Here is a 14,149-nt window from a genome sequence, read left to right as displayed (position 1 = left end):
AGGCTCTGAAGTCACAGACTGAGAAAAAACGCGGCTCTACCAACTTTAAACCACCTGTGAATAGTGTTGTACCAGGTCGATTTATCGGTTGTAAAAACTGAAGTAGGTCCCTCAAACACCGAGGAGTGCCGGTCTTAACAACTTTATGGGTCAAAACACATTAGCTTGAATAGTAGTCTGGCCTTCACCGGAAGCCAGTGCAAATCATTTAAGACGGAGCAACACCTTTTATTAGTCTCTAGCAGCTCTGTTTATAATTTTCTGCAGTTTCTTCAGCTGTATGGTGGGTAACTTGCACTACACCGAGTTACAGTATTCTATACGGTTTATAACACAGCTGATGACAAGATTCTTAACAAACTCTCATCAAGATATTTCCTCACAAAAGTTATATTTTTGACATGATATCCAGCCACTTTTACTGCATTATTAAGTTGTAAACTGAATGGCAAGTCACAATCCAAGTATACCCCGAAATCACGGACCCTATCAGTTTTCTGGACTCAATTTTTGTTTATACACACTTGATTAACACCCAGACTCTTTTAGTTACCTTCCTTACCGAGTATCATAAGCTCAGTTTTACTTCCGTCCGGTATCAACTGTTTCAAAATCATCCATTGTTTAATATTAGACAGAGCTTCACTTAATTTGCAATTTGTATCCTCAATATTTATAACAATGTAATAGAACTGCGTGTCATCGGCATATAACTTAAATTCTACTCCAACATTTTGTAGTATATTATACGAACTAAATGTATAGATACAGAACAGGACAGGGCCAAACACACTTCCCTGAGGAACTCCTCTTGTCAAAGGTTCATACGATGACACGGCAGAAAAAAGAGGAAAAAACGGACATTGCTGCACTGTCGATCAAACAATTTAAAAATGACGAAAAAGGCTGCTTGAATAATTTCTGGTTAAATGTCGAACGGTAAGCAAAAAATAAGAGTGATAGCACATCAACCGGTACGAGATCACTCTAATCCTGGAGAGCAGAAGCTCACGATTAGTTATTATTATTATTTTGTAGCTCAAATGCACAAGACGAGTTTGTATGAAGTTGGGGTTGTGGGATTTTGGGTGGGGTGGGGGTGGGAGGTTGGGATTGTGGACCACCTCACCCGTCAAATTGGAATATTGACGAAATTTAGCTTCATGGTATTTCAAAATAATACACAAATCTCGGTGTTTAATCTCACATTTCCAGGATCTTAAAATACCTGTGTTTTTTATTGGACTCTGCACTTCATTATGCAGTGTATGTTTCGTCGTGCGAGCAATATTCAATAAGAACGTCTAATTGGAATTCAAATCCTTACAAATTCATTTTTGTACACAGGAATCTGTCTGCCCGCCTGCCTGTTTGACAGGCGTGCTATTTGCGAGCAACGCAGGCGAACTAATGCATCTGCGGTTCGGTTAACTTCTCATTTTATAAAATATTCTCCAAATCGATTTGTTACCATAATATCACACATGGGGTATCTAAATATTTATTTTCATGGCATCAAAACATATTGTCGACATCCTGTACTGTCTATTTCTTGACGGCGATCTTGGAAGTCAAGATGGCTGCCATAAAATTTTGTATATCACTGAATTCTGCTGTATCCAGGGTATCTTTGTATATGGTCATTAATTAACATTGTTTTAAATATCGCAAAAATGCTGATGAAGTGTATGCAAAACTTTTAAAGAGGAACGCAGTAGATGAATGAGTGGAAATAAGTTTGTTGGTACTTATGTAAATCAATAAAAAGTAACAGTGCAAAATGAAACTCACTCCAATGGCTGCCAACTTGTTTTCAAAGATGGCTGTCACCGGAAAAAAATGATTATGTCACCGTTGTAATTCATGATCTTTGCAAATGTGGAATTAGACACCAAGATCGTGAAAATATGTTGATAAGAAGCCGATATCCGATAACCCAGTCAGTCCTATTCCAGTCATATATAATGCAATTTGGAAGTCCGTCATGCTTTTCTGAGATCTTTATATATACGCATGTCTACCAAAATATAATAGTGACCCTATGCACTCATCCTCCAGGCATTACATAAATATTTTAGGGGCCCTTTTCACGTAAATTATTCTTTAGCATTTTTCTGACAAGGTCTTTAGAATTACTGAATATCATAGTAAAGAAGACTCAAGTATTTTCAAAATTAAGATAAATTGAAATCCATCGTTTGGTACTCAATCGGTTCACTAAGCTAAAGATTTAGAGTAAGTGTCTTGTAGTAACTGTTGGTAATATATCAGGGTAACCTATGATCACGTTTATAATTTATCTGGTTAGCTAATAATACGGTAAATTAACTTGATTTTCTATCTCTATTTTTTTGTCACAGCTGAGGAAAGTGAAGACTGCCCGTTCGGCTACTACCGTTGTAGTGATGACTCTTGTATTAAAGAACAGCTCCTCTGTGACGGGGAATACGACTGTCCAAGGCACCTAGACGAATTCAACTGTGGTAAGAGAGAGAGAGAGAGAGAGAGAGAGAGAGAGAGAGAGAGAGAGAGAGAGAGCTTCCATGAAAACTGCTATCTCAGAGCCAAGGATATTTTGTTCCCTTGTATTCATGTTCTGGAAATTCTCTTGAACACCTAATACATTGCATCCTTTCCATTTCTCAGTCTTTTCGCTTTGCCTTCTACTCTTGCAATCTTTACCTCGGCTCTTCACACCCATGCATCATCATTATCTGTATTCAGTAGCTTAGGCGTCAGTCTAACCATAACAGCTGGATGGCATATGACGAACAATAAAATTTTAATGAATATCTCAGTCAAATTAAAGACAAAATTGCTGGAAATGATTATTAAGTGGTTCCATTTTGAATTCTCTTGTCATTTTCAATAATGGCACTCCACTTGTGTCTCAACCTGGATCAGTCTTGGCATGCTGAGACAAATAAGCAGGTCGAATCGCGAATTCGGTTTTTTTCGGACACTTGTTACGCCACAAATGCCCTTATGCTGTGCCTGCGTCATGATGCTTCTAGAAGTTTCATTCAAACTTTACGTATCGTCAAATCAGTTTTGTCAAGTCTGTGAAATAAGTAAGTTTACGAATGGGTCTGAACAAAGTTTTGTGTAGGAGTTTTCTTACCAGGTACTCCCAAAGCCTATCTAGAATAAGTAAACCTATATATTAGGCACGTCTCAGCCTAACAGCAATAGGGAACAGCCGACAGGGTAGAACTAAAGTTTTTGGGTGGGAAATTAAAAAAGCTTGTAATTTATAAGGGAGTACCCTACCCTAAGATTCCTTAACCGAACCGTGTCGTGTCATATCTAACGCGTAGGGAACCACCAACCTAACCTGAAAAGGGCTCTGTAAATCATAGTGTGAAATACAGGGATGGCTGTTAGCCTTATCTTTTCTAATTTACCTAGGCCGCCAGAAAATATGAATAATATGAGCTTCCTGATATATTTTGGCTAGTTGTTGTTCTCTTTGAGCCTCACTTTAATCTTGATATTAGCCAATATCCTTTTCTACTGTATTTCCCCATTTTTTTAATATATACGTGCTTGCAATATGTGAACCCACTATTTCCCATAGTTATGACTGTCAAATTTGCTAAAAACACATTCTACCAGAAAACAATAGCTTACGTTGCAGTAAAAATAATTTCACATTTAAAATCACTTACCTCCTAAGCAGGCTGATCGTTTAAGATCCAGCACACTTTCAAATTAATTAGATGTGGGAACTTTTGAACAAATTAGACTTGGTTCTATTTTTCAATAAACAAAACACCATAGCACACGAAACGTAGTCTGCACAAACGCAGGAGGTCGAAACAGGATTGTGCAAGTTAAGGTCTATAGAATACTTTGGTAAAAGTTATCAAGAGCTCACCAAGGCCCAACACTAGCCTTAACTCACACAATAATTAACTGGCCAAGAAATACTAGTTCGAGCCCAATATTAATATTCCTCCGTTTCTCGCCCATGGTGACTAAGACTGGCGAGACACGAAAGGACACCTGACGAAAAGCAAACAAAAACGAACCCACTGTGCATTTCTGGGCCGAGTCCAATTGACTTTCGTCGCTAAAATCTTACCAAAGAATTAAATATGGAACGTATCTTGGAAATAGCTATTTGAAGCCACAGCCTAAATGGTAAAAATAGGCAGTGATGTATAATATTGAAAATTAAAGCACTTACCAGAGTAAATAAAAGAATTTAAAGGGAAACTTGGCTAAATTTAGTAAGCACCCAGAGGGAGGCTAGTTGTGACGTAAACCACGACATCAGACATAGTAGCAGAGTTCCCAGTAGTCTGATAATAATCGTTGAAACACAAATATTTGACCCTCTTGCACAATAAGTATTAAAGGAAAGGCTAGGCAAATCATTGTTGGGATTGACGATAATATTTCGTCTTCCATTGGTGATACCACAGGAACGAATAAGAATTGGTATATATACATAAAAAAATATTATAGCAAAGGAATTTGGTAAATATACATATGGCACAATTTTACTATTCTCATTGTATAATTTTACGTTGAGTACAGGAATACTTAGCAATTAATTGACTATCAGTTATATAATGCCTTTGGAATAGGTGAAATACAGTCATATTAAGATGAAAATACGATCATTTAGAGGTGTTTGGTAATATATTTTGGCCCGACATACCTGGTAACCTTGCATAATATAAACATCGACGACTTTATATCTTAGTTTTTCTAACTTTTCAGACCAAGAATAAACAATGGCAGAATTTTACTTCTTACTGATAAACTATCTCACTGAATAGCTGCAACGGCCATTATTAAAACTTACCCATCTACTGACCTTTACACACAGATACACACACATATATACATATAATTCATTTATGCATTAAGTGTATGCGCAGTTATGTGCGTACCATATCTGTCTATTTATGTATATGTGTACGGAATATGTATTTATGCAAATTCAATCATCCTCTTCCCTGATGTCGAAGTATGAATAATAACAATAATGATGATAGCTGTTTCAACGGCATTTAATTTATATAGAATCTTCTCAATTCTTCTTATTATCTTTTTCTCGTCAGCATGTAGCTGGGGTGTATTAAGTTTCCTAAGGACATGTAAAGATTTTCATTTGTCTTAGGTTTATTCCTCTAACGTGTCGACAGCACACAGGCAGTCATCTATGAGAGTTTACAGTACAGTGAATTAAGATACAGTTTACAAGTATTTATAGCAGCAAGGTCGTGTACAATCGGTGGGCGGGTCGGTGGGGAACGGATTTTAATTGGTCGTTGGATGGAAACGAAATCTCCCCCTGAGGCGTTCTGACCTGCGTAGTTTGGACGGGGTTATAGCGTCGGTTGGGTGTGTTGTTTGGGGTACCCACCTCTTGGGCGGCAGGCTGTACAATTGATATATCTTCCGCTCGTTCTCTCCCGCTTCTCTCTCTACTTCTTCCGCTCTTTCTCTCTCTCTTGCTCTCTCTCTTTCTCTTTCTGCAAGTTCCTCTTTCTCTCTCTCTCTCTCTCGTTCGCTCCTTCTAATGCTCTCTCTTTCTCTCTCTGCCTGCTCCTCTCTCTCTCTTTCTCTTTCTCTCTCTGTTTGCCTCCTCTCTCTCTCTTTCTCTTTCTCTCTCTCTCTCTCTCTGTCTCTCCCCCTCGATCTCTCTCTCTCTCTCTCTCTCTCTCTCCCTCGATCTCTCCTCTCTCTCTCGTGGATGTATACGTAGTCGGTTGGTTTCTTGCGCCATTTCTTCTTATGATGGTGGGGAGAAACTCTGTTTTTTCTTTTACCGTGTTGATAGTCGGTTTTTTTCTCTAATATATGTAAAGCTTCAAGATAAACGTAGGCGTTTTCGGTCCGGTGCATGGTCAATAATTTCTATGTTCTTTATAAGCTCAGCTCTTTCTGGTCTCCTGTTGTGTTTTTCCCTATAGTGAATGAAAATGGCCCCTTCTTGAAGATGACACGAGAGACGCTTGGAGAGTCTGGTAGTGGTCATCCCGATATAAGAATGGTGGCATCCATCCACCGAGCATGTGAATTCGTAGATGACACTCCTTCTCTTCAAAGACGTTTCTGGGGGCGCCGGGTTGTTTCTAAGAAGCAGCTGGCTGGTTTTTCATGCTTTGTAATAAATTATGAGGCTAATTTTATCACTTTCTGTAGTGGGGGAGACATTTTCACTGATTATTTTCCTTATAGCCTTTCATCTTCATAATATTGTGGTGCATATGATTTTTATAAAATATTTTATAGCTCCACTTTGGTCGTTAGTTACGGTCGTTCTTTCTTGGTGCATTTATTTATGGAGTCCCTCGTTTGGCGTTCGACCATAACGGTTTGAAAAGTTATATTAATGAGAACTTGTAGACCTTTCGATTTCCCTGGTGGTTTCTCTCCATGTGAACAGTGTGTGAAGGGCGCGGCGGACGAAGCCTCTACCACCGATCTTTTATACCTGTCTGGGCACTCGCTGGACCCATTAAGGCATAGACCCGGGTTTGTGGGTTTCTTGTAAACCGTGGTGGTGTATCCCGTAGGGGTCTGCTGTACCCGAACGTCCAGGAAGGGCAGGGCACCGTCAACGCTGCGTTTCACACGTGAAGTGGAGGACGGAGCATTCTTCAAGTGGTGTTTCTTAAAGTTTCAAGTCCTCTTCTCTGTCAACTTTTATGAAGGTGTCGTCTATGTAGCGGTAGTATGGGGAGGACAGGGGATCTTATTGAAAACTCTTTCTTCGACGGCGTGGCAATGGATCACCCATAGGGGTTCTTTTGCCAACTTCTACATGAGTGTCGTCGAAGAAAGAGTTTTCAATAAGATCCCCTGTCCTCCCCAATACTACCGCTACATAGACGACACCTTCATAAAAGTTGACAGAGAAGAGGACTTGAAACTTTAAGACCTTCGAAGAATGCTCCGTCCTTCCACTTCACGTGTGAACGCAGCGTTGACGGTGCCCTACCCTTCCTGACGTTCGGGTACAGCAGACCCCTACGGTATACACCACCACGGTTTACAAGAACCCACAAACCCAGGGTCTATGCCTTAATGGGTCCAGCGAGTGCCCAGACAGGTATAAAAGAGTCGGTGGTAGAGGCCTTCGTCCGCCGCGCCCTTACACACTGTTCCACATGGAGAGAAACCACCAGGGAAATCGAAAGGTCAACACAAGTTTCTCATTAATAATAACTTTTCAAACCGTATGGTCGAACGCCAAACGAGGGACTCCATAAATAAATGGCACCAAGAAGAACGACCGTAACTAACGACCAAAGTGGAGCATAAAAATATTTTATAAAAAATCATATGCACCACAAATATTTGGAAGATGAAAAGGCTATAAGGGAAAATAATCAGTGAAAATGTCTCCCCACTACAGAAAGTGATAAAATTAGCCTCATAATTTATTACAAAAGCATGAAAACCAGCCAGCTGCTTCTTAGAAACAACCCGGCGCCCCCAGAAACGTCTTTGAAGAGAAGGAGTGTCATCTACGAATTCACATGCTCGTGGATGGATGCCACCATTCTTATATCGGGATGACCACTACCAGACTCTCCAAGCGTCTCTCGTGTCATCTTCAAGAAGGGGCCATTTTCATTCACTATAGGGAAAAACACAACAGGAGACAGAAAGAGCTGAGCTTATAAAGAACATAGAAATTATTGACCATGCACCGGACCGAAAACGCCTACGTTATCTTGAAGCTTTACATATATTAGAGAAAAAAACCGACTATCAACACGGTAAAAGAAACAGAGTTTTTCTCCCCACCATCATAAGAAGAAATGGCGCAAAAAACCAACCGACTACGTATACATCCACGAGAGAGAGAGGAGAGACGAGGGGAGAGAGAGAGAGAGAGAGAGAGAGAGAGAGAGATCGAGGGGGGAGAGACAGAGAGAGAGAGAGAGAGAGAAAGAGAGAGAGAGGAGCAAACAGAGAGAGAAAGAGAAAGAGAGAGAGAGGAGCAGGCAGAGAGAGAAAGAGAGAGCGTTAGAAGGAGCGAACGAGAGAGAGAGAGAGAGAAAGAGGAAACTTGCAGAAAGAGAAAGAGAGAGCAAGAGAGAGAGAAAGAGCGGAAGAAGTAGAGAGAGAAAGCGGGAGAGAACGAGCGAAGATATATCAATTGTACAGCCTGCCGCCCAAGAGGTGGGTACCCCAAACAACACCCAACCGACGCGCTAATAACCCCGTCCAAACTACGCAGGTCAGAACGCCTCAGGGGGAGATTTCGTTTCCATCCAACGACCAATTAAAATCCGTTCCCACCGACCCGCCCACCGATTGTACACGACCTTGCATGCTATAAATACTTGTAAACTTGCATAATATAAACATCGACGAATTTATATCCTAGTTTTTCTAACTTTTCAGACCAAGAATACACAATGGCAGAATTTTCTTACTGATAAACTATCTCACTGAATAGCTGCAACGGCCATTATTAACAACTTACCCATTCTACTGACCTTTACACACATACACACATATATACATATAATTCATTTATGCATTAAGTGTATGCGCACTTATGTGCGTACCATATCTGTCTATTTATGTATATGTGTACGGAATATGTATTTATGCAAATTCAATCATCCTCTTCCCTGATGTCGAAGTATGAATAATAACAATAATGATGATTGTAATATTGATAAAAAGAATAATGATAATAACTGTGATGAATATTACTGTGACTATTATCATTATGATAATATCATCATCAATTCTTTACATGGCCGCCTGCATAGGAAAAACAAAGTATATGTTATATAATACATCTTTATTCATTGGCTAAATACTGGGTCTTTATCCACACGACCACGTGGCAAATTTCGTGGGTATATGAACGATACTTTACGTATCCTTGAAACTCCAGGGTAACAATGGTTTTCACAGAGTAAGACTTGGTGCACATTTCAAGTTAAAGGAACTTGAGTTATGCCATGGAACCGTATTACACAATTAATATTCACATTTGATGCCCATTCCCTTACTGTACTCTACTTAGATTTTTGAGTGTTTGAAACAATAAAAGAATTCCATATACTATTATTACTAGTATTACCAACATCCGAGTCTTCATTCATAAAGTATATGGGCGGGGTGTTGTCAAGTACGTCATACCACAGTATGAATGAGTGGGAGGGCCTTCAGTAGTGAGGTTTTGCTAGCCTTATCTAAGAGCCTGCTACATTTAGCTAAGTTTCCCCTTAAATTTCTTACATTTACTCTGGAAAGTGCCTTAATTATCAACATTAGACATCAGTGCATATTTTGGCCTATTAGGCTGTGGCTTCAAATAGCTATTTCCAAAATACGATCCACATCCGATGCTTTGGTAAGATTTAGATCAATTAGACACGGCCCTGAAATGTACAGTAGGTCATGTAACAAAGTGGTAACTTGCCATAACTAAGCGGACAACCAAGCATCAATTTGTCAACTGTTTTGAAAAAATACACTACTTACCTTTGCATGAGAGGCGTGTACCTATCATTTATTTTATAAGGCGATCATTAATTTCAGGGGTATAAGGATTGTTGTGATGGACTAACAAATCATTTACAACGGATATGAATTTCAGAATTGTCATAATCAAATAAAAAAGCTGTCAGGATTATTAGTCAACCCGGTGTTATTCTATAGATTTACCAACGCTGCAACTACACTTTTTTTGATAATTATAATTATCTCTAATTAGCTGTAGAATATAACCTCCCTGACAATATTCACATAAAAATCCTCTTTTCAGTCTTCCCCCCGCCCAAAAAACAACATTCTTCCCCCCCCCCCCCCCCCCCCCCCCCCCACCCCCCCCCCCCCCCCCCCCACCCGCCCCGCCCTTTTTGTGGCCGCAGTCATTCATTGTATCGGCAGTTTCTTTCCAGTTTCTTCTTGCAGTGTTTGTTTTATAAATCTTTCTATCGTTTTCTCTCACAGTTTCTGTGTTATTCTTCTGCTACATAAGTTACTTATAACTTTGTCTCGACGGTTCTCAATCTACTGAATATTGGAGTTAACCTCTGGAATCCATAATTTTTTTTTTTATCAAATATTATTTTCCATATCACATTAAACCATTGGCAGAGATTTTTCGAGAGAGAGAGAGAGAGAGATTTTTCGAGAGAGATTTTTTAGAGAGAGAGAGAAGAGAGAGAGAGAGAGAGAATTTTAATCTTATTCTCGGCAAATATGCAATTATAGAAAGCGATCATTTCATGGAATTCTTTTCAAGGTATAAACATATTTTTGATTTTGCTTTAGCTTCAAGATATCGCACCGCTTGAAAAGTAAGGACTCGATTCAGTCCAGGAAAACAGAGACTTTTCAGGACCATAGTGAGATATCAGTCGTATTAGTAGTAGTAGGAATAGAACTTTGAAACGGCCCCACGGACGGCTTACTTTGTAGTTTCCCTTCTTTACAGATACCTGTCAAGAGGGCGCTTTCCGTTGCAGCAGTGGCGAATGCATTGCTAAACACTTCGTCTGTGATGGACAGACTCACTGCTACGGAGGAGACGACGAGGCAAATTGCAGTAAGCTTTTTTTTTTTTTTTTTTAACCTTCAAGTTGGTGGTATTTGTGCAGACCTCAGCCTTCTAACAGATGTGGGCTCGAGTTCCTCCTTCTGAGGAGAATTTCTTCATTCACTTTCTCTTGAGTTCCAAAGCTTCTAGTGCGAAGCTTATAAAAATATTAGCTAATCGAAAAGTTGACAGCTTTTGGTTTGTATCGTAATACACAGCTATAATGATTGTGACCAGCTGACTGCATATCGTCCCTTTTGTGGCAAGGTGTCGATTATACGTACGTACATTTTTAAAACTCCTTGAGTTATCCGCAGCGACGGTGATTTTATCTTTGAATTTTTGTTTCAACAAAGTATGAAGAACGCCTCTCTCACCATCAAAGATGTATGGTGCTAGAGACACACTTGATACTTAGCTTGTTTGTTTGTATTGTGTTTTTACGTTGCATGGAACCAGTGGTTATTCAGCAATGGGACCAACGGCTTTACGCGACTTCCGAACCACGTCGAGAGTGAACTTCTATCACCAGAAAATAAACATCATCCTCACCTCAATGGAATGCCCGAGAATCGATCTCGCGGCCACCGAGGTCGCAGGTCAAGATCATACCGATCACGCCACTGAGGCGCTATTTGATACTTAGCTGAAACAGGAAATCAATGATAAAATCACCGTCGATGTGTAAGTAACTCAAAATTTTAAAAAATGTGTATTCAACACTGCCAAAAATGGAACGATATTTTGAAATTGCTTAAAACATCCACGGGAAGCTCTACTGAAAAAAACTCGGAAATGAATCATGAAAGTTACGTCTAAGTTGGTCCTTTTCACTGTTACGTTCTAGATTTACCATAAAACTGATAATGAGACTTTGCAATACAAATTGAAATCAAGCTCCCGGCCTCTTTGAAAATCAGTAAGGTAGTTCTCAATATTTAGGTAAGATAAGTGTTGTAGCTGTCCGACAAATTATGTCGGGTATGAAATCCAAGCAGGAGTTGGGGATGTTTAAATTATTTCTGTATTAAAAGGAAAATAAGTGTATACTTATTCCTAAATTTATGTTAAGCTCCTACTATATCTTGTTTTGATAAGTTCAAATAATAATGCACTATGAAATATGAAAATGGGTTTTGTTGGTTTGATAACTGTTCGCTTTGAAAACACATACCTAGACACACACACACACACACACACACACACACACACACACACACATATATATATATATATAATATATATATATATATATATATAATTCTTTTTAAACAGCTGTAATTGAGAAGAAATGTCCAGAAGAGTACTTCCGGTGTGACAGTGGCTGTTTCAACCCTCGATTTCGGTGTGACCACATCAACCATTGTTTGCACGGAGAAGATGAAAAGGACTGTGGTAAGCAATTAAATTTTTGTTATATTACAGATAGTTGATATTTCGATGAATTTCTTTGATTTTCATTCGTATTTTCCCTCCCCTTGCTCTTGCCACGTAATGGTAATACTTTTTTACAGTTTCATTGAAATTTTCGTCTATTTTATTTTTCTTGGATGGAGTTCTGAATTTTGATAAATTAAATTAATCTACTGAACACTTGATATGACAATACTGTTTTTCTTGATGTAGTATCTTAACTCATCAAATATATATATCAAGTAACATAATTTTGCTCAGTACAAAATACACTACTATGCATTTCAGGGGCATCGAGTCATCGTTTTTCTCAAATATCTTTCGAACTAATTATTTGATCGAAATGCTACTTTAACACAGTGTACAAAAAAACCTCCCCCTAATTTTTGGTAATAGAGTGCATTGTCAAATGGTGTTAGTTAAGGAGATTACTCTTCACTTTTAAACTCAAAGTCGTATGAGTCAGCCGGAGTCATTAACAGATTCGAACGTCCTGTGTAATTGATGGAGAAGAGTTTTTCATGGCTGCCATGTTACTTTGTCCGCATCGTTGCAGAAATGCATTTGGAATAAGACTCATAACCATATACAATATGGAGAAAGCTTACAATAGAATAAGGATCAATCATAATAGGTAAATGAATCTTCATAACACACCCACGCAAAAAGCACATGCATATTGGTCAATCAATCAGTCAATCAATGTATCTATCTCTCTATCATATTATCTATTACTTTGTCTATATTTAACTCTTGGCGCCTATAAATATATATATATATATATATATATATATATATATATATATATTATATATATATGTGTGTGTGTGTGTGTGTGTGTGTGTGTGTGTGTGTATGTATAGGTGCCAAGGATTAAATATAGACAAAGTAATAGATAATATGACAGCTAATATAGGTGTATATAATATATAATATATATATATATATATATATATGATATATATGTGTGTATACTTCAGAATAAATAACATATCACTTGGGAAAGTGTTTAGATGAAATAAAATATTCATTTTCACTTCTATATACTTATTCAAAATAATTCAAATTCATAAGCAACAACAAGTATATTCAGATTATAATAGTGATGATATGTAGTTCCTTTGATTATATCACCAGCATTTTTGGTCTATTGTCGTCAAAGAATAAAAAACGAGAGACTCTTCAATTATGACAGTTTGCAGATTCTGTAAATAGAGATGGAAACCTGTGAATCACATAAGAAAATTAATTTCTTAACTGATTATGATTGAGGCAAAAACTGGATACCTTCTCTATAACAAAACCCCTGTATGTTAAATGCCTGAAAATAGGGTAATAGGTAACACTCAGGCAGTCTTCATAAACGACTGTCCCAATTGCAAGAAGTACAAGTAAAATCCTTTTTGGAATTTGCCTCAAAAAATAGGTATGTAGCTATATGAACATAGTGTGTCACTTTCCATTAAGGATAAGTAATATAATTCAAGACTCATGAAACTCAACTTATTCATAAACTCAGTACGGTACAAGAATTGCATCCTTATTACTGGCGTATGATTAGTAGAAATGAAATTGTAGTGTGATATAAATAGAGAAACACTTACATGCAATGATGATGTGACAGTGATAGTAGTTTTCCCCAAATTATACCCATTTTCTTTGTTGGGCTGAGGAGGGATGAGGTGAGGAAGGGTGAGGGAGGGAGGTAGGGAGGAACAGGATGGGGATAATGGACGTTCGAAAGCATAGGTTGGCGAAGTTTGACAGCACGATGTAATCAGTTAGGAGTAAACGCATTAACTAACACCAATTGACAATGCACTATATTAAAAAAAAATTAGGGGAAGATGCCTTGTACACTATATTAAAGTACCAATTCGATCAAATAATTAGTTAGAAAGATATTTGAGAAAAACGATGATTCGCGGTCCCTGAAATGCATAGTAATTATGAAGAAATCTGTCTGCATAATAACTGCTAAAAACTATTAATATTATTAGCTATTATTATTATTATTATTATTTATTATTATTATTATTATATGAGGATGAGCACTATCCATATGGGAAAAGCCCACATGGGGCCATTGACTTGAAATTCAAGCTTCCAAAGAATATGGCATTCATTAAAAAAATTAAAAAAGAAGTAAAGGGAAATGCAGAAAGAAGAGATCAAATATATTAACAAATTCATCAACAGATAAAA

General features: G+C 38.0%; 1 protein-coding gene across 1 annotated transcript in view; it reads left to right on the top strand.

The window, feature by feature from the left end:
• Positions 1 to 14,149, top strand: part of LOC135221243 (uncharacterized) — a 49,103-nt gene that overhangs the window by 14,931 nt on the left and 20,023 nt on the right. Inside the window, exons 11-13 of the mRNA XM_064259058.1 lie at positions 2,361 to 2,483; positions 10,430 to 10,540; positions 11,807 to 11,926. Coding sequence (XP_064115128.1) covers positions 2,361 to 2,483; positions 10,430 to 10,540; positions 11,807 to 11,926 — 354 coding nt within the window. The remainder of the gene's footprint in view (positions 1 to 2,360; positions 2,484 to 10,429; positions 10,541 to 11,806; positions 11,927 to 14,149) is intronic.

Source organism: Macrobrachium nipponense, chromosome 2, assembly GCF_015104395.2.
Source record: "Macrobrachium nipponense isolate FS-2020 chromosome 2, ASM1510439v2, whole genome shotgun sequence".
NCBI lineage: Eukaryota > Metazoa > Arthropoda > Malacostraca > Decapoda > Palaemonidae > Macrobrachium > Macrobrachium nipponense.
This window is presented reverse-complemented; position numbering and strand designations above follow the sequence as displayed.